This window comes from Oncorhynchus mykiss, chromosome 4 (assembly GCF_057628025.1).
Source record: "Oncorhynchus mykiss isolate SJ-2025 chromosome 4, ASM5762802v1, whole genome shotgun sequence".
Lineage (NCBI taxonomy): Eukaryota > Metazoa > Chordata > Actinopteri > Salmoniformes > Salmonidae > Oncorhynchus > Oncorhynchus mykiss.
Window position 1 is genome coordinate 54,741,712 of NC_143025.1, and position 24,949 is coordinate 54,766,660.

The 24,949-nt window shown below is 43.5% G+C and overlaps 1 protein-coding gene across 16 annotated transcripts in view; it reads right to left on the bottom strand.

Moving 5' to 3' along the window:
- Window positions 1-24,949, bottom strand: part of LOC110521031 (serine/threonine-protein kinase MRCK beta) — a 126,383-nt gene that overhangs the window by 8,997 nt on the left and 92,437 nt on the right. For 11 of the 16 annotated variants that reach the window (XM_090232293.1, XM_036975511.2, XM_036975512.2 and 8 more), the window contains 8 exons: window positions 21,273-21,489; window positions 20,754-20,816; window positions 18,663-18,904; window positions 17,963-18,317; window positions 15,989-16,086; window positions 12,098-12,182; window positions 7,077-7,194; window positions 882-999 (listed from right to left, as the gene is read on the bottom strand). In XM_090232293.1, coding sequence (XP_090088419.1) covers window positions 882-999; window positions 7,077-7,194; window positions 12,098-12,182; window positions 15,989-16,086; window positions 17,963-18,317; window positions 18,663-18,904; window positions 20,754-20,816; window positions 21,273-21,489 — 1,296 coding nt within the window. The remainder of the gene's footprint in view (window positions 1-881; window positions 1,000-7,076; window positions 7,195-12,097; window positions 12,183-15,988; window positions 16,087-17,962; window positions 18,318-18,662; window positions 18,905-20,753; window positions 20,817-21,272; window positions 21,490-24,949) is intronic. The other 5 variants (XM_090232294.1, XM_090232290.1, XM_090232291.1 and 2 more) reach the window with 1 other exon arrangement.

The window sequence follows — 24,949 nt, forward strand, 5'->3', positions numbered from 1 at the left end:
AGGCCATAAGGGTAGAAGTACAGCCAGTTGTATCATTTCCCTTTAATTAGGGACTGATTCAGACCTGGGACACCAGGTAAATCTGCCCAATTAAAAAAGAAAGTGAGTCAATCAATTAACAAGCAAAGAGAGAAAATGAGAACCAGCAGTACTCCAGGCTCGTATTTGACTACCAGTAACTCTGGCATAGGGTGTCGATATGTAATTGGAGGAGGCAGGAGGGGTGGGAAGCGTCAGGTTAGGCCTACCCTTCCTAGGGAGGAGGTGGAGGGAGAAGAGGAAAACTGGGGCAGGATGCAGTGCTGCAGCAAGTAGGTGGTGGTGGCAGGTTTATTTTCAGGTAGAGATCGGCCGACACAAGGCTCATGTGATAGACGTGCTCCAAGTTGCTCGGTGGGGAGATCAGGGTGTGGTGGCGGGAGGATGAGGGGGAGGGGGTGGTGCTCTCCCCTGCTGGGCCGGGCGGGGGGTGAGAGAGAGGGAAAAAAAATGACAAACAGGACACAGAGAAAAAAAGAGAGAGGAAAGAGGGAGGGAGAAAGTGAAAGAGGGTCATTCTCCAAAAGGAGGAGGAAAACATGGGCAGAGATGGTGGAAAGTAGGAGAAGGGTGACATCTAGAAGGTAGTATAGCAGTGCTATTCTGTGGAGTTAGGAGTGGGAGCTGCTGCTGTCAGAAAATGCCAGGAGACACAATTTTGGCTCCAACGGTGTCTTGTGATCGTTAGAATCCAGCTGTTATGGCTCCTGTTTTGTCACCCGCAATATCAGCAAGCTTATCAGGGGGTTGGGAGGCCATTTTTGTTTGTGGGTTATGAATACAGGATGAGGCAGACATTTTGGCTCAAGCTGTGTTGACAGGTGGTCAGTTGAGGCCCTTACCAGAGGCAGATCCATGAGGACCTGCATGCCGTCGCCAGGGCCCATGTGTGCCACGTGGTTGAAGTTGATTGGGTTAGAGATCATCTTGGATCTCAGCTCAGGGTCCCTCAGCATCTCTCTGTCAACACAAGACAGGTGGTTAACAATGGTCAGTATGTATTATTGTGAATAGTTGTGAGTGAGTGTAACTGAGAATGAGTGAGTGCACTTGACGTACAATACCAGTCAAAAGTTTGGACACCTACAAATTCAAAGGTTTAACTTTCTTTTTATATTTTCTACATTGTAGAATAATAGCGAAGACATCAAAACTATGAAATAACACATATGGAATCATGTAGCAACCAAAAAAGTGTTTAACAAGTCAAAATATACAGTGCCTTGCGAAAGTATTCGGCCCCCTTGAACTTTGCGACCTTTTGCCACATTTCAGGCTTCAAACAAAGATATACAACTGCATTATTTTGTGAAGAATCAACAACAAGTGGGACACAATCATGAAGTGGAACGACATTTATTGGATATTTCAAACTTTTTTAACAAATCAAAAACTGAAAAATTGGGCGTGCAAAATTATTCAGCCCCCTTAAGTTAATACTTTGTAGCGCCACCTTTTGCTGCGATTACAGCTGTAAGTCGCTTGGGGTATGTCTCTATCAGTTTTGCACATCGAGAGACTGACATTTTTTCCCATTCCTCCTTGCAAAACAGCTCGAGCTCAGTGAGGTTGGATGGAGAGCATTTGTGAACAGCAGTTTTCAGTTCTTTCCACAGATTCTCGATTGGTTTCAGGTCTGGACTTTGACTTGGCCATTCTAACACCTGGATATGTTTATTTTGGAACCATTCCATTGTAGATTTTGCTTTATGTTTTGGATCATTGTCTTGTTGGAAGACAAATCTCCGTCCCAGTCTCAGGTCTTTTGCAGACTCCATCAGGTTTTCTTCCAGAATGGTCCTGTATTTGGCTCCATCCATCTTCCCATCAATTTTAACCATCTTCCCTGTCCCTGCTGAAGAAAAGCAGGCCCAAACCATGATGCTGCCACCACCATGTTTGACAGTGGGGATGGTGTGTTCAGCTGTGTTGCTTTTACGCCAAACATAACGTTTTGCATTGTTGCCAAAAAGTTCAATTTTGGTTTCATATGACCAGAGCACCTTCTTCCACATGTTTGGTGTGTCTCCCAGGTGGCTTGTGGCAAACTTTAAACAACACTTTTTATGGATATCTTTAAGAAATGGCTTTCTTCTTGCCACTCTTCCATAAAGGCCAGATTTGTGCAATATACGACTGATTGTTGTCCTATGGACAGAGTCTCCCACCTCAGCTGTAGATCTCTGCAGTTCATCCACAGTGATCATGGGCCTCTTGGCTGCATCTCTGATCAGTCTTATCCTTGTATGAGCTGAAAGTTTAGAGGGACGGCCAGGTCTTGGTAGATTTGCAGTGATGTGATACTCCTTCCATTTCAATATTATCGCTTGCACAGTGCTCCTTGGGATGTTTAAAGCTTGGGAAATCTTTTTGTATCCAAATCCGGCTTTAAACTTCTTCACAACAGTATCTCGGACCTGCCTGGTGTGTTCCTTGTTCTTCATGATGCTCTCTGCGCTTTTAACGGACCTCTGAGACTATCACAGTGCAGGTGCATTTATACGGAGACTTGATTACACACAGGTGGATTGTATTTATCATCATTAGTCATTTAGGTCAACATTGGATCATTCAGAGATCCTCACTGAACTTCTGGAGAGAGTTTGCTGCACTGAAAGTAAAGGGGCTGAATAATTTTGCACGCCCAATTTTTCAGTTTTTGATTTGTTAAAAAAGTTTGAAATATCCAATAAATGTCGTTCCACTTCATGATTGTGTCCCACTTGTTGATTATTCACAAAAAATACAGTTTTATATCTTTATGTTTGAAGCCTGAAATGTGGCAAAAGGTCGCAAAGTTCAAGGGGGCCGAATACTTTCGCAAGGCACTGTACTTTACATTTTAATTTCTTCAAAGTAGCCACCATTTGCCTTGAGAGCTTTGCACACTAAGCATTCTCTCAACCAGCTTCACCTGGAAAGCTTTTCCAACATTCTTGAAGGAGTATCTGCATATGCTTTTCCACTAGATGTTGGAACATTCCTGCAGGGACTTGCTTCCATTCAGCCACAAGACCATTAGTGAGGTCAGGCACTGATGTTGTGTGATTAGGCCTGGCTCGCAGTCTGCATTCCAATTCATCCCAAAGGTGTTCGATGGGATTGAGGTAAGGGCTCTGTACATGTCAGTCAAGTTCTTCCTTACTGATCTCGACAAACCATTCCTGTATGGACATCGCTTTGTGCACGGGTGCATTGTCATGCTGAAACCGGAAAGGGCCTTCCCCAAAGTTGGAAGCACAAAATCAAAATCATTGTATGCTGTAGTGTTAAGATTTCCCTCCACTGGAACTAAGGGGCCCAAACCATGAAAAACAGCCCCAGACCAGTATTCCTCCTCCACCAAACTTTACAGTTGTCACGAAGCATAGATGCAGGTAGCGTTCTCCTGGCATCAACCAAACACAGATTTGTTCGTAGGCCTGCTAGATGGTGAAGCGTGATTCATCGCTCCAATGGCGGCAAGCATTTACACCACTCCAGCCGACGCTGCACTGCGAATGGTGATCAGCGGCTTGTGTGCGGCTGCTCGGCCATGGAAACCCATGTCATGAAGCTCCCGACGAACAGTTCTTGTGCTGAAGTTGCTTCCAGAGGCAGTTTGGAACTCAGTAGTGAGTGTTGCAAACAAGGACAGGTGATTTTCACATGCTACGGGCTTAAGCATTCCCATTCTGTGTGGCCTAATACCTCGCTGCTGAGCCGTTGTTGCTCCTAGACGTTTCCACTTCACAATAACAGCACTTACAGTTGACCGGGGCAGCTCTAGCAGGGCAGAAATTTGACGAACTGAGTTGTTGGAAAGGTGGCATCCTATGACGGTGCCACGTTGAATGTCATTGAGCTCTTCGGTACAGGCCATTATACTGCCAATGCTTGTCTACGGAGATTGAATGGTTGTGTGCTCGATTTTAAACACCCGTCAGCATGGGTGTTGCTGAAATAGACGAATTTGAAGAGTTGTCCACATACGTTTGACCATGTAGTGTATTTTATACTAAGAATATAATAGAATATGAGGCCTCCCGGGTGGCGCAGTGGTTAAGGGCGCTGTACTGCAGCACCAGCTGTGCCATCAGAGTCTGGGTTCGCGCCCAGGCTCTGTCGTAACCGGCCGCGACCGGGAGGTCCGTGGGGCGACGCACAATTGGCCTAGCGTCGTCCGGGTTAGGGAGGGCTTGGTCGGTACAACTTGTGTCACGGAACGTGGGGCTGTTGGAATATAAAAAAGTTATATTTTCAAACAAAGCTTAAGGCCCATGCTTCTTTATCTATTTAAATCTCTTTTAACACTCTCACTTTGTTAGGGAGCAGGCGTAGGGGTCTTACCTTCATTCATCCTGATAGAAAATATTAGCAAAAGCATGTGAGTCTCATTCATATTTCACAACCATAGCCTTTTGGACTTGCCTATATGTGATTGAGCTAAAATAATAGGCCTACACTTGATTTAGGCTACATTATTGCATGCTAAATGTTTCTGATTGGTGATAGATGAACACTTGACTAAGGCTACATTATTGCATGTTGAATGTTTCTGATTGGTGATAGATGAACACTTGATTTAGGCTACATTATTGCATGCTAAATGTTTCTGATTGGTGATAGATGAACACTTGATTTAGGCTACATTATTGCATGTTGAATGTTTCTGATTGGTGATAGATGAACACTTGACTAAGGCTACATTATTGCATGTTAAATGTTTCTGACCCGCCACAAGCAGTCACTAGAGCGCGATGAGTTAAGTAAAGCACCCCCCCGCCCGGCCAAACCCTCCCCTAACCCAGACCCCTGGGCAATTGCGTGCCGCCCTATGGGACTCCCGGTCACGGCCGTTTGTGACACAGTCTGGGATCAAACCCGGGTCTGTAGTGTCACCTCCAGTCCTGCGATGCAGTGCCTTAGACTGCTGCACCACTCGGGAGGCCACAAGCTAAATGCTTCTGATCAGTGACAGAATGAGCTATACCACCTCCATTTATTTGCCCAGCCAAAAACCAATTAACCAAATAGCCTACACTGACAGATACAGTGAAACAAAATCACATTGATTGATTGTCAGTGAAGTCACAGGCTTTTGGTCGGGAGTAGGTCTAGGCTATTATGCAACTGCGAGTGAAGAGCAAAATAAGCTTTCAAAATGTTCTAATAAATGAGAAAACTAGACAAGATGATCTGCCCCTGAACAGGCAGTTAACCCACTGTTCCTAGGCCGTCATTGAAAATAAGAATTTGTTCTTAACTGACTTGCCTAGTTAAAAATAAAAAAAATAAAAAATAAATGGGCAACACTCAACTTAGCACCCTTTTTCCTAGCCTGATTGCCGCCTAATCAATATCCAAACAGACATTCAGTGAAAAATCTATAAAAATGTAATATTTTCGTTATCAAGACGAGTCCCCAAGCAGCGCGATGACGCTGTCCCAATAAAAAAAGCCACTGAAATGATCCACATGGCCACACTATTGCTTCCAATTTATTACAAGGATTGGATGACTTTAGGAATTTCAGAAAACAACAATTTGATTAGCAAAATTTTCATAATTCAGTGTTATTTATTCCCACAATAATTATTTTTGGATCTATCCAGTTGTGGGTAAGAAAACAGTGCATGCTTAGTGACGGGCTATGAGAAGAGATGGGCGAAGTGACATGCCTTGCAAAGTTTAGAACTGGCAGGAGGATGATTAATGGGTACCCCTTAGCAACCATCAAGAGTTTAAGAGTGTTGTGCGTGCCAATGTTACATACTAAGCCGCAGGCAGAACTTCACCGAATTGATTACTATGTCGTTTGGCGGAAATAAAGGTTTCGGCTTTGATACCGGTATGTGACTAGTTTCAGAAAACTAGGCGTGTGTTGCGCATCACTACTTCACAGGAGAGCCATTTTAATGTAATTATTGTATTTTTAAAAATCAGAAATGCCTTCCGGAACATGTCAACTGCCATCTGTAAATACGAATAAAATTGTTAAATTACGAGCCAAGTCGGTTTAGCCATGTAAAAAGACAGGAACCTTCCCGCTAGCCATGATTGGCTGACATAATGGGTGGGCTGGACATGCCTAGAGAGGAGTTTGGATTGGTTTGCCATGTAGCACACTTCTGTCTAGAATATGAAGTGGTCAGTATGTGTAGGTAATCCTTTCTAACGCTGCTGTTTGAAAGATAACACGTAGTAGAACTGCAAAAGTGTAGCTCTCCACTTTCTGGAGGACAGAGTTTTGAAATCAGTGGATTAAGTAAGATAGCTAAGGATATGGAGAAAATTCTGACGTTTGATTGCAAATATGCAGAAAGAGTAAAAAAAAAAAGAGAACACAGTTCTGTGTATAAAACACCTGTTTCCAGATTACATCTTCAAACTAAGGGCAACCGTGGCATCCGTGACAGAGGAAGAAGCGTCCATCCATGTATATGGGTAATAGTCTAGCTAGCTACATTTTTCAGATATTATATGTCGTGTCAGAAAGTCGTTTTCATTTCAAGTTAAAGCGTACTGTTAGCTAGCTAACATTATGTGTATGACCTGTGTAGTAATATTATTCATCTCAGAGCTAGTTATAGCCATTTTCTCAAAAGTTCGGTTACAAGTTCATCAACTTCCAAAGCAGAATTACTTTCCCATTGTTCCGCAACTGTAGTGTCTGATATACAGAGTCTCTACTTTTATCCAATGTAAAAAAAGACCATTTCAAATTTTGCTACATAAGACCGAATCGAGCAGGTCGGTCACATATAAAGAAAAGGCGGAAAAAAGTTGGCGTTATGATGGTTTCCAGAAAAACATGTTAGTATGAAAGGTATAATAATGATGAGTGAACAGAGTAATGTTACCTCCTCTGATGCTGGAGTCTGGTCGAGCAGTAGCGCTCTCGACTCCGGACCACAAAAAACCTCCTGGCGACTGTGGTTCAAGCCCAGACTCCACCTCCCTTGTCTATGCCCCTACTTTCTGTCTCCCCGCTCTACTTTACTGCTTCACAGTCCAAAAGGCAATTCAAGTATAAAAAGGATTGGAAAAAAGGATACCTCCTCTGCTGAAGTCTCTCCTCCTCGGGGACCTTGAAGAGGAACTTCCTCTTGCTGCGCGTCCTCATCATCAGCTTCTTACTGTTGTCAGACGTCTCCGGGATGGCCAGGTCACCTTCTGGAGGAGAGAGACTATATTGAGAAGCTGTACTGAGAGCGAAATGCTCCTGAGGATTCATTAATTACTATATTGTGTATAGGTGTAGTTGTGCCTGAGGAGGTAGTAGTGAGTTAAGGCATTGAGGGGTCAGTAGTTAGTAAGTATACTACAGGTAGACTCAGCGATATGGTGTATATGCAGAAAGAAAAATAGCATAGGGGGTCAATTTCCTCAACAACTAAGAGTGTTGAAGCGCGAGGCTCAACTTCTCCTCCTGGCTTCCACATTGTAGTAGTGTGAAGCCAACCCGCGCACATGGGTAGATACTGTGTGTGACTGTGTGAGAGTGAAGTCATGCATCTCGCTCATCTTAATATCTGCGGGGCTGCTCACGGCAACGTCATTTCATTGAGTCTACCTTTAAGGTGTAGGTGAGTGTATTTGGGGATACTGTATACAGTGCCTTCAGAAAGTATTCATACCCCTTGATTTACTATTTTTAAATGTTAGCAAATGCATTGAAAATGAAATAGAAATATCTCTTTTACATAAGTATCTCCAAACCTTGAGTCAATACTTTGTAGAAGCACCTTTGGCAGTGATTACAGATGTGAGTCATTCTGGGTAAGACGCTTAAGAGCTTTCCACACCTGCATAGTGAAACATTTTCGAAATTCTTCACGCTCCGTCAAATTGGTTGTTGATCATTGCTAGACAAACATTTTCAGATCTTGCCATTGATTTTCAAGTAGATTTTTAAGTCAAAACTAACTCGGCCACTCAGGAACATTTACTGTATTTTTGGTATGCAACTCCAGTGTAGATATTTCCTTGTGTTTTAGGTTATTGTCCTGGTGAAAGGTGAATAAATCTCCCAGTGTCTGGTGGAAAGCAGAATGAAAAAGGTTTGACGCTAGGATTTTGCCTGTGCTTAGCTCCAATCCCTTTATTTCTTATCCTGAAAAACTCCCCAGTCTAACAATTACAAGCATACCCATAACATGAAGCATCCACCACTATGCTTGGTACTCAGTAATGTGTTGTATTGGATTTGCCCCCAACATAACACTCTGTATTCAGGACAAAAAGCCAATTGCTACATTCTTTGCAGTTTTACTTTATAGCAATGGAATGAAACACACAACCAATGCCTCAAGTGTCATGATGTACGTGAACCACACACCTGAATCGTTGTGTGGTCCTGTCCAGAAACAACCCCCTAACCCCTAGACACTTGTGGAGATCTGACAGATTTGGACAGGTGTAAGCAACACCGCCACAATTTCACTGAGTCTACCAGAGGGCACATGTCACCATCCATCAATCCAGCTCAGATCTCCACAAGTGTCTAGACTCTGGGCAGTAGGTGCTAGGGATTGTTTCTGGACAGGCCATGGGTATTATGGTAACTCAGTCAGTCAGTCTAGCACAGTCAACAAAATGGTAATAGCTGTCAAAGACTTGCTTCCTCTCTCATTGGAATAATCTAAATTGCATTTCCTTGATTTGTCACCTCCTCACTCCTCGTCTCCTTAAAACCCATTAGATGAGAAGGTCAGAGGTCACTCAAAGTAATTAAGACTCTTTCCTTGTTTCCTCCATTCCTCACCTGCATCTCAAAGCACATTGCACTTTCTAATGCACTCTTCAAGGAGAGGCAAGGTGTGGAGGAAACAATGATGGCTAGTTCAGACACTCACACTTTTACATTTATATTTATCATTTAGCAGAAGCTCTTATCCAGAGCGACTTAGTGAGTGGGGTGATTATCTAAGGTACTCTTTGAAGCGGTAGGGTTTCAGATGTTTTCGGAAAAAGGGCAGGGACTCTGCTGTCCTAACTTCAGGGGGAAGCTGGTTCAAACATTGGGGTGCCAGGCCAAAGAAGAGCTTGGACTGGGCAGTGGGAGCTGCCCTCCCATAGGGAGGCCAAGAAACTGAGGTGGCAGAACGGAGTGCTCGGGTTGGGGTTTAGGGTTTGAGCATAGCCTGACGGTAGGGAGGGGCAGTTCCTCTTGCTGTTCTGGGGGTAAACACCATGGTCTTGTAGTGGAAGAGAGCTTCGACTGGAAGCCAGTGGAGTGTGCAGAGGAGCGGGTTGACATGAGAGAACATGAGAAGGCTGAAAACCAGGCGGGCTGCTGCGTTCTGGATAAGTTGCAGGGGTTTGATGGCACAAGCGGGGAGCCCAGTCAACAGAGAGTTGCAGTAGTCCAGACAGGAGAGGACAAATGCCTGGATTAGGATCTGCACCACTTCCTGTGTGAGGTACTATAGGGATGTTGTAGAGCAGTTCCTAACGCTGCCAGAGACCTGGAACTCCACATGGGTTGCGCGTGCAGGATACACTAAATTAGAAGGGTTACGTCCAAGTGGTGGGGAGTGTCTGTAAAACCTACAGGGAAAGGATCGAACAGATATAAACTCAGACCCTGTCTTTCAAAGATAAAAAAATTAAATCCAAATAACTTCACAGACCTTCATTGTAAAGGATTTAAACACTGTTTCCCATGCTTGTTCAATGAACCACAAACAATTAATGAACATGCACCTGTGGAACAGTTGTTAAGAAACAGAATTAGACGGTAGGCAATTAAGGTCAGTTGTGAAAACTTAGGACACTAAAGAGGCCTTTCTACTGACTCTGAAAGACACCAAAAAGAAGATGCCCAGGGTCCCTGCTCAACTGGATGAACATGCCTTGCTGCAAGGAGGCATGAGGTCAGGCACGAGGACAGGCATGCTGCAAAGAGGCATGAGGACTGCAGATGTGGCCAGAGCAATACATTACAATGTCCGTACTGTGAGACGCCTAAGACAGCACTACAGGGAGACAGGACAGACAGCTGATCGCCCTCGCAGTGGCAGACCACGTGTAACACCGGCACAGAATCAGTACATTCGAAAATCACAGGTACAGGATGGAAACAACACACGAGTTACACCAGGAACGCACAATCCCTCCATCAGTGCTCAGACAGTCCACAATAGGCTGAGAGAGGCTGGACTGAGGGCTTGTAGGCCTGTTGTAAGGCTGGTTCTCACAAGACATCACCGGCAACAATGTCGCCTATGGGCACAAACCCACCGTCGCTGGACCAGACAGGACTGACAAAAAGTGCTCTTCACTGACGAGTCGTGGTTTGGTCTCACGAGGGGTGATGGTCGGATTCGCGTTCATCATCGAACTAATGAGTGTTACACCGAGGCCTGTACTCTGGACCGGGATTGATTTGGAGGTGGAGGGTCCGTCATGGTCTGGGGCGGTGTGTCACAGCATCATCGGACTGAGCTTGTTGTCATTGCAGGCAAAACATTTATGCAGCATTGAAGGTCCCCAAGAACACAGTGGCCTCCATCATTCTTAAATTGAAGATGTTGGGAACAACCAAGACTCTTCCTAGAGCTGGTCACCCGGGCAAACTGAGCAATCGGGGGAGAAGTGCCTTGGTCAGGGAGGCGATCAAGTACCCGATGGTCACTCTGACAAATCCAGAGTTCCTCTGTGGAGATGGTTGTAAAGTCAGAAAAAAGTCAGAAAATCTGCTGTCTAAGCCACTGCCTGTCACCAAGGGATTACCCCAAGGCTCAATCCTAGGCCCCACTTTCTTCTCAATTTACATCAACAACATAGCTCAGGCACCAGGAAGCTCACTCATCCATTTATTTGCAGATACAATCTTATACTCAGCTTGCCTCTCCCCGGATTTTGTGTTAAATGCTCTACAACAAAGCTTTCTTAGTGTCCAACAAGCTTTCTCTACCCATAACCTTGTTCTGAACACCTCCAAAACAAAGGTCATGTGGTTTGGTAAAAAGAATGCCCTTCTCCCCACAGGTGTGATTACTACCTCTGAGGGTTTAGAGCTTGCGGTAGTCACCTCATACAAGTACTTGGGAGTATGGCTAGACGGTGCACTGTCCTTCTCTCAGCACATATCAAAGCTGCAGGCTAAGGTTACATCTAGACTTGGTTTCCGCTATCGTAATCGCTCCTCTTTCACTCCAGCTGCCAAACTAACCCTGATTCAGATCCCACCCATGCTAGAATACGGATACATAATTTATAGATCGGCAGGTAAGGGTGTTCTCAAGCGGCTAGATGTTCTTTACCATTTGGCCATCAGATTTGCCACCAATGCTCCTCATAGGACACATCACTGCACTCTATTCCCCCGTTTAAACTGTCCATCTCTGTATACCAGACGCAAGACCCACTGGTTGATGCTTATTTATAAATCCCTCTTAGGCCTCACTTCCCCGTCTGAGATACCTACTGCAGCCCTCATCCTCCACATACAACACCCATTCTGCCAGTCACATTCTGTTAAAGGTCCCCAAAGCACACACATCCCTGGGTCGCTCGTATTTTCAGTTCGCTGCAGCTAGCGACTGGAACGAGCTGCAATAAACATTCAAACTGGACAGTTTTATCTCAATCTGTTCATTTAAAGACTCAATCATGGACACTCTTACTGACAGTTGTGGCTGCTTCACGTAATGCATTGTTGTCTCTACCTTCTTGCCCTTTGTGCTGTTGTCTGTGCCCAATAATGTTTGTACCGTGTTTTGTGCTGCTACCATGTGGTGTTGCTATCATGCTGTGTTGTCATGTGTTGCTGCCATGCTATGTTGTTGTCTTAGGTCTCTCTTTATGTAGTGTTGTGTTGTCTCTTGTCGTGATGTGTGTTTTGTCCTATATTTGTATTTAATTTATTTGTATTTTTAATCCCTGGCCACCGTCCCTGTTCTTAACTGACTTGCCTAGTTAATATATATATATATATATTAATCCATTTTGAATTCAGGCTGTAACAACAAAATGTGGAATAAGGCACTGTATGTACTGAGTGAGTATATTGAGATATAGTGGTGTATTGGGCCATATGTAAGTCAGTGAGTATATTGAGGTGTATTTGTACCTGTGGAGTTGTTGCTGAAGTAGATGAGGCGTGGTTGTTCGGAGCCCAGCAGGTTCAGACTGCCCTCCACATTTAGAGGCCTTATCTGAGGGGGCAGGGACATGGGTTACACCAATCCACACTACAAATGCACACATTCATACATGCATGAAGGGGCATAAACATGCACATGATGCGTAAAAACACAAGTGCACAAAGACACTAACACTCTTCTCACTCATGGGTGCACACACTTTTTAACACTCACCCGAGATTAGAACACGCATCCTCTCATACACTCACCAAGATGGGGCATTCGGCTCCCCGTTCCTGGAGAGCTACCCTCCAGCAGGTTTTCAATCCAACCCAGTTCTAACTAACCTGGTTCAGCTTATCAACCCGCTAATTATTAGAATCAGCTGAGCTAGATTAGGGTTGGAGTGAAAACCTGCAGGACTGTAGGTCTCCAGGAGTTGGAGGGATGTGGCTGTGTACAAGTGTGTGTGTGTGTGTGAGAATCTATGAATCTGCCTAAGTGAGTTTTGAATGCCAATGTGTCTAAATATGTGACAAGATCAAATGTGTGTAGTGGATCACCTGTTCACACATTTAATTTAGCCTGCTCATGAATATCTTACAGGCTATAACACCATATCGACACATGGCACTGAGTGTACAAAACATTAAGAACACCTTCCTAATATTGAGTTGCACCCTACCCCCTTTGCCTTCAGAACCACCTCAATTCATCAATACAAGGTGTCGAAAGCATTCCACAGGGATGCTGGCCCATGTTGACTCCAATGCTTTCCACAGAGGTGTCTGATTTATGTGGATTTAATAAGGGATCATAGCTTTCACCTGGTCAGTCTGACATGCTTTGTACTAGAGGTCGACCAATTAATCGGAATGGCCGATAAATTAGAGCCAATTTCAAGTTTTCATAACAATCCGTAATCGGCATTTTTGGATACCGATTATGACCGATTACATTGCGCTTCACGAGGAGACTGCACGGCAGGCTGACTACCTGTTACGTGAGTGCAGCAAGGAGCCAAGGTAAGTTGCTAGCTAGTGGTAGGCGGTGGTAGGCAGCAGCAGGCTCATAAGCATTCATTCAAGCAGCACTTTCCTGCATTTGCCAGCAGCTCTTTGCTGTGCTTCAAGCATTGCACTGTTTATGACTTCAAGCTTATCAACTCCCGAGATTAGGCTGGCAATACTAGTGCCTATAAGAACATCCAATAGTTAAAAGGTATTTGAAATACAAATGGTAGAGAGAGAAATAGTCCTAGAATTCCTATAATAACTACAACCTAAAACTTCGTACCTGGGAATATTGAAGACTTATGTTAAAAGGAGTCCGTCCACCAGCTTTCATATGTTCTGAGCAAGGAATTTAAAACGTTAGCTTTTTTACATGGCAAATATTGCACTTTTACTTTATTTTTGCATTATTTAAACCAAAATGAACATGTTTTATTATTTATTTGAGACTAAATTGATTTTATTGATGTATTATATTAAGTTAAAATAAAAGTTCATTCAGTATTGTTGTATATATATATATATATATATATATATTTGTAATGACAATTACAACAATACTGAATATATATATATTTTTTAAATCATAATAAAAAAAAAGATATAAAATATATATATAAAAAAAAAAAATATATTTTGTATTTATTTTTTAAAATCGGCAGATTAATTGGTATTGGCTTTTTTTGGTCCTCCAATAAATCGGTATCGGCTTGAAAAATCTTAATCGGTCGACCTCTACTTTGTACACTCAGTACATACAGTCGTGGCCAAAAGTTTTGAGAATGACACAAATATTAATTTTCACAAAGTCTGCTGCCACAATGTCTTTAGATATTTTTGGCAGATGTTACTATGGAATACTGAAGTATAATTACAAGCATTTCATAAGTGTCAAAGGCTTTTATTGACAATAACATGAAGATGATGCATAGAGTCAATATTTGCAGCGTTGACCCTTCTTTTTCAAGACCTCTGCAATCTGCTCTGGCATGCTGTCAATTAACTTCTGGGCCACATCCTGACTGATGGCAGCGCATTCTTGCATAATCAATTCTTGGAGTTTGTCAGAATTTGTGGGGTTTTGTTTATCCACCCGCCTCTTGAGGATTGACCACAAGTTCTCAATGGGATTAAGGTCTGGGGAGTTTCCTGGCCATGGACCCAAAATATCGATGTTTTGTTCCCCGAGCCACTTAGTTATCACTTTTGCCTTGTGGCAAGGCGCTCCATCATGCTGGAAAAGGCATTGTTCGTCACCAAACTGTTCCTGGATGGGTGGGAGAAGTTGCTCTCGGAGGATGTGTTAGTACCATTCTTTATTCATGGCTGTGTTCTTAGGCAAAAATTGTGACTGAGCCCACTCCCTTGGCTGAGAAGCAACCCCACACATGAATGGTCTCAGGTTTCTTTACTGTTGGCATGACAGGACTGATGGTAGCGCTCACCTTGTCTTCTCCGGACAAGCTTTTCTTCTCCGGACAAGCATTCTTCACAACAATTTAACCGCTCTCCTTGAAGTTCTTGATGATCCGATAAATGGTTGATTTAGGTGCAATCTTACTGGCAGCAATATCCTTGCCTGTGAAGCCCTTTTTGTGCAAAGCAATGATGACTGCACGTGTTTCCTTGCAGGTAACCATGTTTGACAGAGGAAGAACAATGATTCCAAGCACCACCCTCCTTTTGAAGCTTCCAGTCTGTTATTCGAACTCAATCAGCATGACAGAGTGATCTCCAGCCTTGTCCTCGTTAACACGAGATAATCACTAACATGATGTCAGCTGGTCCTTTTGTGGCAGGACTGAAATGCAGTGGAAATATTTTTGGGGGATTCAGTTCATTTGCATGGCAAAAAAGGGACTTTGCAATTAATTGAACTTCATCTGATCACTCTTCATAACATTCTGGAGTATATGCAAATTGCCATCATACAAACTGAGGCAGCAGACTTTGTGAAAATTTATATTTGTGTCATTCTCAAAACTTTTGGCCACGACTGTACAAGCAGACACAGGTGACAGATTCATTTTAACGTCATTGGTGCATTTACACCGCATGTCCATGCAGGGGCACTCGTGTACTTTCAACAGGCAGTCATGCAGTGGGGGACACAAAGGCAACAATGTAATTTCACAATACATCTAGTGACATGCACAAGAAAATGCAGACCTCACTTCTGCATGCAGGCAAGGATGATTTTTTTTTGCCACTAATCAAAAATAATTCCAACACATGAAATAGAGCATTATGTTCAACCAGAACCATTGTTCTAAATGGGCAAGGTAATGCCATTGACACAAATTCAATAGATAAGAGTGAACTAGGTCCAGTAGAGCTGTATAAAATCCAGATTTTTGACTGGTTCCACTATGTTTTTTTCCTAAATTCTGTTTTCTTCGTTTTGTTTTTTCAGGTTTCTATTTATCATTAGCATTGTCGCTAACAGCTACACAGCGTAGACTAGACATACCGCACACAACACACACAGATAGACATTCCAGACTGTTGTACGGGCAGCGCTGCTCTTTTGCCTGATGACTCACCCTGAATTTAATTTATCGATCGCTACACACATTTAGTCTGAAACTGCAATCCTACAAGTCATTTGTGTGACTTCAAAATGAGGGGCGTTGTACAAAAATTAATCAGCGATTGGATCGTCTCTAACAAATTTAACCAATCAGAGTATCAAAGTTAATCACACCATCATGTAAGCCTGTTCAGGCCTAACCCATCGGTTTCTGGGACCAATCAGAACGGTGAGAATGTGCTTGCAATCTAGAAATCATTGGGGAGGGAGGCAAATCCAGACTCATCAGTTGGCAGGAGCGATATGGATGGGTAACCATGAAAAGCTACTTTTACCTTCCTCAGTGAAATGGTCTGGACCCACTCGGTGGTGTGGATGTCAAACACATCCACTCCGTACTCGCTGTACACCGTCAGGTAAGACGAGTTGGAGCCTGGAGGACACACAGGAGGCACGCTGAGCAAAAACAGAGGCCTCCACAATTTAATCTATTTGTAGGATCCAATATACCAGATCATTTTCATGTTTCAATAATATAAAAATGTTGTCTTTTAGTGCCCCTTCGGATAGCTAACAATTTCTGGTGTCAAGCACTCAGGCATTCTACAAAGGCTGTTACAAGGTGTCTCTATCACTATTATCTGGAGCCGACATTGTGAAAAAAATACTAATACACAAACAATACCAGTCAAGACACACCTATTCATTCAAGAGTTATTCTTTATTTGTACTATTTTCTACATTGTAGAATAATAGTGACGAGATCAACACTATGACATAACACATATGGAATCATGTAGTTACCAAAAAGGTGTTAAACAAATCAAATATATTTGAGATTCTTCAAAGTAGCCACCCTTTGCCTTGATGTCAGTTTTGCACACTCTAAGCATTCTCTCAACCAGTTTCATGAGGTAGTCACCTGGAATGCATTTCAATGAACAGGTGTGCCTTGTTAAAAGTACATTTGGGTAATTTCTTTACTTCTTAATGTGTTTGAGCCAATCAGTTGTGGTAGGGGTGGTATACAGAAGGTAGGGGTGGTATACAGAAGATAGCCCTATTTGGTAAAAGACCAAGTCCATATTATGTCAAGAACAGCTCAAATAAGCAAAGAGAAACAACAGTCCATCATTACTTTAAGACATGAAGGTCAGTCAATGCGGAAAATTTCAAAAACTTTGAAAGTGCAGTTGCAAAAACCATCAAGCACTATGATGAAACCGTCTCTCATGAGGACCGCCACAGGAAAGGAAGAACTTTGAGTTACCTCTGCTGCAGAGGATAAGTTCAATTACAGTTACCAGCCTCAGAAATTACAGACCAAATAAATGCTTCAGAGTTCAAGAAACAGACACATCTCAACATCAACTGCCTTTCATGGTCAAATTGCTGCAAAGAAACCACTACTAAAGGACTCCAATAATAACAAAAGGACTTGCTTGGGCCAACAAATGATAGCCCCACTAAGCGCAAACCAGATGGGATGGCGTATCGCTGCAGAATGCTGTAGTAGTCATGCTGGTTAAGTGTGCCTTAACTTCTAAATAAATCACACAGTGTCACGAGTAAAACACCATCACACCTCCTCCTCCATGCTTCACAATAGGAACCACACATGCGGAGATCATCCGTTCACCGACTCTGCGTCTCACCAAGACGTGGCAGTTGTAACCAAGAATTCCAAGAGTGTGAAAAGCTGTCAAGGCAAAGGGTGGCTACTTTGAAGAATCTCAAATATAAAATATATTTAGATTTAACACTTTTTTGGTTACTACGATTCCATGTGTGTTATTTCATCATGTTGATGTCTTCACTATTATCCTACATTGTAGAAAAAAACAAAAAAAAACAACCTGGAACGAGTAGGTGAACAAACTTTTGAATGGTAGTGTAAGTGAATTTATCCCAATACTTTTGGTCCCCTAAAATGGGGGTATTATGTACTAAAAGTGCTAAACGGTTCACCCTCAAATTAAAGCTGACAGTCTGCATTTTAACTTCAGTCATTGTATAATTTCAAATCCAAAGTGTTGGAGTACAGAGCCAAAACAACATCATTGTCATTGTCATTGTCACAATACATTTGGAGCACACTGTATATTTTAAGATAGAAGATGACAGTGGGGAAGGACAGGGAGAAGTTGTGTCAAAGAGCAGTAGGTTGGATTCAAACGTGTGCCGAAACCATAGATGTGTGTGCCAGTTGCTGCAGCATTACCGTTAGACCAGCAAGGCCACTGCATTTCTTCTCCAAACCTTGCCTAACCCAACTTAACCACTTAAAATAAAACAAAACCGCTACGTACTGCAGGCTAGCGGTGTGGCGGGCCACATCAGTTCCTGGGCCCTGCTCCTCCTTCCTGTGGGGTCCACATAGATTCCTAGCTGGCTGAAGCAGAGCAGCAGCTCGGCCGTGCCCACCTCCAGGGCGTGCAGCGCGTCCAGGGGCTGCTGGGCCAGGAAGGCAAGCGACGGGTCCCCGGGGCTCACCAGGCTTACGGGCGATGACTCACCCTGGAGGGCCAGCAGGGCGAAGCCCGAGGGGTAGCCCACACACAGGCGCTCACGCACCATGCCCAGCCACTGGGCCACCCCCGGGGCCTGCACCTCCCACAGCTTGCGGTGGTGCGGCTTGGCCCAGGTGATCTCATAGCACAGCACCTGGTAGAGGTGGAGGGGGGGACATTTTGCCATACATTCAGGCAAAGCAGCAGATGTAAAGGACCTTTCATGTCACCTTTGATGTAGCTAGTATGAGTTATGAATGATATGCAAAGCATCGATGCAGTTCTTATGAAGACTTTATGGATGCTACCTTTATAGGTTGTTTGTTTTGAAGTGGGGAAGATAGATGTATCTTATGACTTTCCCCCCCTATTTCTTATAAAAGTTACAACTTCACCTTCACATGTAATTTGAACTATTTTGTATTGGAACTCTTTTATTAACTTTGTTTTACTTTAGTCACTAAATTTGCCTGCATGTGTAAATAAATAAAATAGATACCTGGCGCTTGATGGCGGCCAGCAGGCAGGCGGGTCCCCCAGGATGCAGCACGCCGGTGGTCAGCGCCTGACAGCCCTTGGTCTCCGTCAACTTGATGTCAAAGGCCGACTCAGCCCCCTCCAGCGCCCCCCAGGGGTGCAGGTGCACGTGGCGGTTGCGTCCGCACAGCAGGGCCACCATCTTCTGTTTTGGGATCAGCTCGATCTGGTGCACCTTCTTGCAGTCAGCCGCACGGACGATCACTGGAGGAGGGAGAGAGGGGTGAGTCAACAGGGGAGTTTGTAGGGCAGGGCTCCCCAACTGGCGGCCCGTGAGCCAATACAATAATTAAAATCACTTGGAGCAAATTTTATGTTTTTATAGTCTTATGTCCAACAATTGCTCAGAAAACTTGAAGGGCCAAATAAAATCATCATCAAATCAGTTCCAAGTGATTTTAATTTTGGAAAGTATTCGTATTCCCATACATAATAGATAGAAGGGTTAAAATGAATGTGTTATTCAAATATTCTATCTGTTTGGGCTTCTTGCAGTCAACAAATTATTTGTAATTATGTTCCGTATCATCTTAGCCTCTATGGGCGATCTCACATATCCCATTAACAACTTATTTGGAAAGTCCATCCGTAACATTTCAACTATCTACTGACCTTAACCCTAGCTCTAACCTTACACCTTACATTTATTCTAAACCTAACCATAACCTTAGCAAGCAGTTGCTTATCAACAGATTTGTTGATAGAATGACCATCTGCAGAGCATCATGTGATCATAGAACTCAAAAAACTGTTGAGCTGCATGGAGGAGTCTGCATGTTGTTGTGCACAAAACCAGTTATGTTCATATCATCTGAGCCTCGATGGGAGCTCTCACATATCCCCGTTTGATCCAGATAATGGAGCTGATGATCTGCACTATAGAGCATTTGAGATGTAAATGAACTCGGGTAGAAACAAATCCTGTGGTGGGTCCAAGATCCAGGACCAAAGTAACAGGTATCGGGACGTGCCAGTTGAGTGGAACTTTTTTGCCCGTTGTAAACAAGCTAGCTTGCTACTGTCATGCAGAATGAGCGTCTCGGCAAATTGCACCATGAAACTGTGATTTTCAGGTCTTGTGAATGGTCAAACTTTCACAACTGCTCCAGGAAACGGTTGTCAAACTATGAAAACACCCAGGAAACCGTAACCATGCTATGAAATGTCATATGTGAAAACACCAAGAAAAACAGTACCATGGTATCGAATGTCAAACTGTGAAAACACCCAGCAAACGGTACCATGGTATCGAATGTCAAACTGTGAAAACGGCCAGGAAAACGTACCGTGGTATCGGATGTCATATGTGAAAACGCCTAGGAAACCGTACCGTGGTATCGGATGTCATATGTGAAAACACCTAGGAAACCGTACCAAGGTATCGAATGTCAAACTGTGAAAACGCCCAGGAAACCGAACCATGGTATCAAATGTCAAACCGTGAAAGCTCCCAGGAAACCATACAATGGAATGTCATATGTGAAAACATCCAGAAAACCGTACCATGGTATCGAATGTCATATGTGAAAACGGCCAGGAAACCGTATCATGGAATTGGATGTCATATGTGAAAACACCTAGGAAACCGTACCATGGTATCGAATGTCAAACTGTGAAAACACCCAGGAAACCGTACCATGGTATCGAATGTCAAACCGTGAAAACACCCAGGAAACCATACAATGGAATGTCATATGTGAAAACAACCAGGAAACCGTACCATGGTATGGAATGTCACATTTGAAAACGGCCAGGAAACCGTACCATGGTATCGGATGTCATTTGTGAAAATGGCCAGGAAACCGTACCATGGTATCGGAGGTCATATGTGAAAACGGCCAGGAAGCCGTACCATGGAATCGGATGTCATATGTGAAAACGGCAAGGAAACCGTACCATGGTATGTCATATGTGAAAACGGCCAGGTACGGTTTCGATACCATGGTATCGAATGTCAAACTGTGAAAACACCCAGGAAACCATACCATGGTATCGGATGTCATATGTGAAAACGGCCTATGGGTGAATATGACCTGATGTCGTATGTTCTTACCATCTCTGGTGACCTCCACTACAAACAGGCCTTCCTCTGTGCCCAGGGCGATACGCTCTCGATCTGCAGAGAGAAGAGGAGTCAACAGTCACACTTTCTCTGACACTCACACATTCTCTGCATACACCTCTCTCTCCCTCGCTCTCTCTTTCCATTTTTCCTGCACACATTCTGGAACTAATATAGCAATACATCCCGTACATTTGTTTCTATGAAAAACACATAAATAAAACCCACAAGAGATTGAACAAATATTTAACCCTTGAATATTGTTGTTTTGCCTGTTCCAGCTACTAAACTGTGTAAAAGCTGTAATCAGAAGAAAAGATTTACACAAATGTCTTGCTGGTCACGAATGATAAGAGGCCCACTGTCCCTTACTCACTTATCATGGAGAGTGTGGTCTTGATGACAGACAGTGACGAGTCGTATGCCTCGCACACACACAAAAACACACAGCGCAGTTGTGTTGGTGAGACGTAAATGTCACATACAGTCTCCCCATTTTCTCCAACTCACCGACGATGGCGGCGGAGAGCATGGTCTTGATGGCGGGCAGTGACGAGTCGTAGGCCTCGTGCATGACGTGCACCACGCAGTTCCTGAGGCGGTTCTTGGCCAGGATGCTCTGAAGGCCTTCCAGGATGCCAACCCACTTCCTCTTCTCTGCCTCGCTCTCCGCCAGCACCAGAAGGGAGGCGGCGCACACTGGGGAGTTCAGCAGGGATGATGTCACCTGGGACAGAGGCGAGGGTCAATAATAACAGGAAGTGTCTTTGGGTCCTTCAATGGTGCATTTCCATACAGGATTGTCCCCAGTGTTTTACCCAAAAGGCTCAGACTTTTCTGTATCCATCTACACGGGCCGGCACCCGTTGCTTCACAGGGCCATGGCTTCGGAAAACCTGCTTTCACCTGGGGCAAAAGCCAGGTCACTGGTACTTTTTAGCTGGCATTTACAAAACAATGGCCGAGTTCAAACTTTAACACCTTCTCACAAAGCAACAGTCTTGATGATGCAGAATTTGTTGATTCTGCTCTCCCAAAGATCAGTGTCACACTCCTAATGGACACAATTACACTACAGTTACCATTAACCTCTCTGAGCACGGAACCCGGTAGCGGGCTGAAATTCCACAACATACGGTGATCCTACATAAATAGTCATTAAACATTCATGAAAATACAAGTGTCTCACATGTATCGAAAGCCTAGAATCTTGCTAATCCAACTGCGTTGTCAGGTTCAAAAAATGATTTACTGCGAAAGAAGACGATGCGATTATCTGAGTATAGAGCCCCATAAAAAACAACTATTTCAACCAGCACAGGCGTAACAATCACAAACTGCATTAAAATAAATAGTTTTCCTTTGACGATCTTCGTCTGTTTGAATCCAACATGAATTCCAATGCTCATTGTTACACAATGAATGATCTTTTGTTTGATAATTCGTTTTTATAGCCTAACACGAAAACATTTTGTGAATTCCGTCTCATTCCATTTTCGACGACACATTCCAGGTAAATAACCCACACAGAACGTGACTTTTCCAGTCATGTTTGGTTTCACTGCAATCAACTGGTTTGTTTGTAACACAATGTTTGTAACACAAATCAAACCTGATGGGTCATTTCGCGGGACGTATTGACTGAAAGAAACCGATTTGAAGACAACAAGTAATGACATCCTTGTGCACCAAAGATTTGCCCGCTGTTTCGTTGATTGACTGTATTTTAACACAATGAACACTGATCGTCTTGAAATCTTGCTGGGTAGATAGCCAATGAGCTGAGGTAAACGGCAATAGGTAACGTTTATGTCTTAGAAGACCAACCCATGTAGTAAACTCCTGTGTAAAGACGGTCATTCGCCATTGAACATTCATACTAGAAGGAGCCAAGTTTGTGACGCACAGCCCTTTTTGGTAACGCGCATCTTCAGCTGTTTATATATCGTACATCATGGCGAATAAGTCAGGGAAAGCCCCCACTAGATATACGAATGTAGACAAAATTAGAGGAAATTGAACGTGACAGTGAAACAGATCTTCTTTTAGATTCAGATTCAGCTAGCGACCATAGCTATGACTCCAAAATGGAAACATATTTTTTGAACGGTGAGGACATAGAACTTATAACTTACCAGTCCAAAACTAAGTTCTAAGTTTCTGCTAATGCCGTTGTTTGAAATTAATAATATAAAATATTATTTGTGATTAAATTATTCAGCCCCTTTACTTTCAATGCAGCAAACTCTCTCCAGAAGTTCAGTGAGGATCTCTGAATGATCCAATGTTGACCTAAATGACTAATGATGATAAATACAATCCACCTGTGTGTAATCAAGTCTCCGTATGAATGCACCTGCACTGTGATAGTCTCAGAGGTCCGTTAAAAGCGCAGAGAGCATCATGAAGAACAAGGAACACACCAGGCAGGTCCGAGATACTGTTGTGAAGAAGTTTAAAGCCGGATTTGGATACAAAAAGATTTCCCAAGCTTTAAACATCCCAAGGAGCACTGTGCAAGCGATAATATTGAAATGGAAGGAGTATCAGACCACTGCAAATCTACCAAGACCTGGCCGTCCCTCTAAACTTTCAGCTCATACAAGGAGAAGACTGATCAGAGATGCAGCCAAGAGGCCCATGATCACTCTGGATGAACTGCAGAGATCTACAGCTGAGGTGGGAGACTCTGTCCATAGGACAACAATCAGTCGTATATTGCACAAATCTGGCCTTTATGGAAGAGTGGCAAGAAGAAAGCCATTTCTTAAAGATATCCATAAAAAGTGTTGTTTAAAGTTTGCCACAAGCCACCTGGGAGACACACCAAACATGTGGAAGAAGGTGCTCTGGTCAGATGAAACCAAAATTGAACTTTTTGGCAACAATGCAAAACGTTATGTTTGGCGTAAAAGCAACACAGCTGAACACACCATCCCCACTGTCAAACATGGTGGTGGCAGCATCATGGTTTGGGCCTGCTTTTCTTCAGCAGGGACAGGGAGGATGGTTAAAATTGATGGGAAGATGGATGGAGCCAAATACAGGACCATTCTGGAAGAAAACCTGATGGAGTCTGCAAAATACTTTTTTTTTCTTGTTGTCTTCCAACAAGACAATGATCCAAAACATAAAGCAAAATCTACAATGGAATGGTTCAAAAATAAACATATCCAGGTGTTAGAATGGCCAAGTCAAAGTCCAGACCTGAATCCAATCGAGAATCTGTGGAAAGAACTGAAAACTGCTGTTCACAAATGCTCTCCATCCAACCTCACTGAGCTCGAGCTGTTTTGCAAGGAGGAATGGGAAAAAATGTCAGTCTCTCGATGTGCAAAACTGATAGAGACATACCCCAAGCGACTTACAGCTGTAATCGCAGCAAAAGGTGGCGCTACAAAGTATTAACTTAAGGGGGCTGAATAATTTTGCACGTCCAATTTTTCAGTTTTTGATTTGTTAAAAAAGTTTGAAATATCCAATAAATGTCGGTCCACTTCATGATTGTGTCCCACTTGTTGTTGATTCTTCACAAAAAATACAGTTTTATATCTTTATGTTTGAAGCCTGAAATGTGGCAAAAGGTCGCAAAGTTCAAGGGGGCCGAAGACTTTCGCAAGGCACTGTATGTGAATGACCCATAGCCTATGTTTGTGTGTGTGTGTGTGTGTGTGTGTGTGTGTGTGTGTATACCTATTATATATAAAATGGAATGGAGTAGAATGTAACAGCAAACCCACACATCGCAACACAGGTCGAGATGTGTGTGTCTGCCGCTCCACCCCACCCCCACATGAAATAGCCTATTTGAGGCAGGCCCACAACAATGGCCAAAGTGAAATGGAACAGCACTTTATGTTCGCTGTACTCATATATATATATATATATGTTTATTATACCTGTTGATACAGGGCTCATATGTGAAACTATTCTAACTCAACATTTTATTTCACAGTGACACTGACTCCGAATGGGAGCCCCCAGTGTCAAGGTGTCCATCCCCCACGGAAGCTGGTTCATCCAGCCGGACACCTGTTGTCTCCGGCTCCACACCTCCCGGGCCATCTAGAGGTGTGAAGGCACTGACAAGGAAGTGGAGGAGGGGAAGTGTACCACCTGCTAACGAAGGGACAGAAGGGCGTTGGCACACTGTCCTAGAATATGATGTGGAGCCACCTCAACCAACA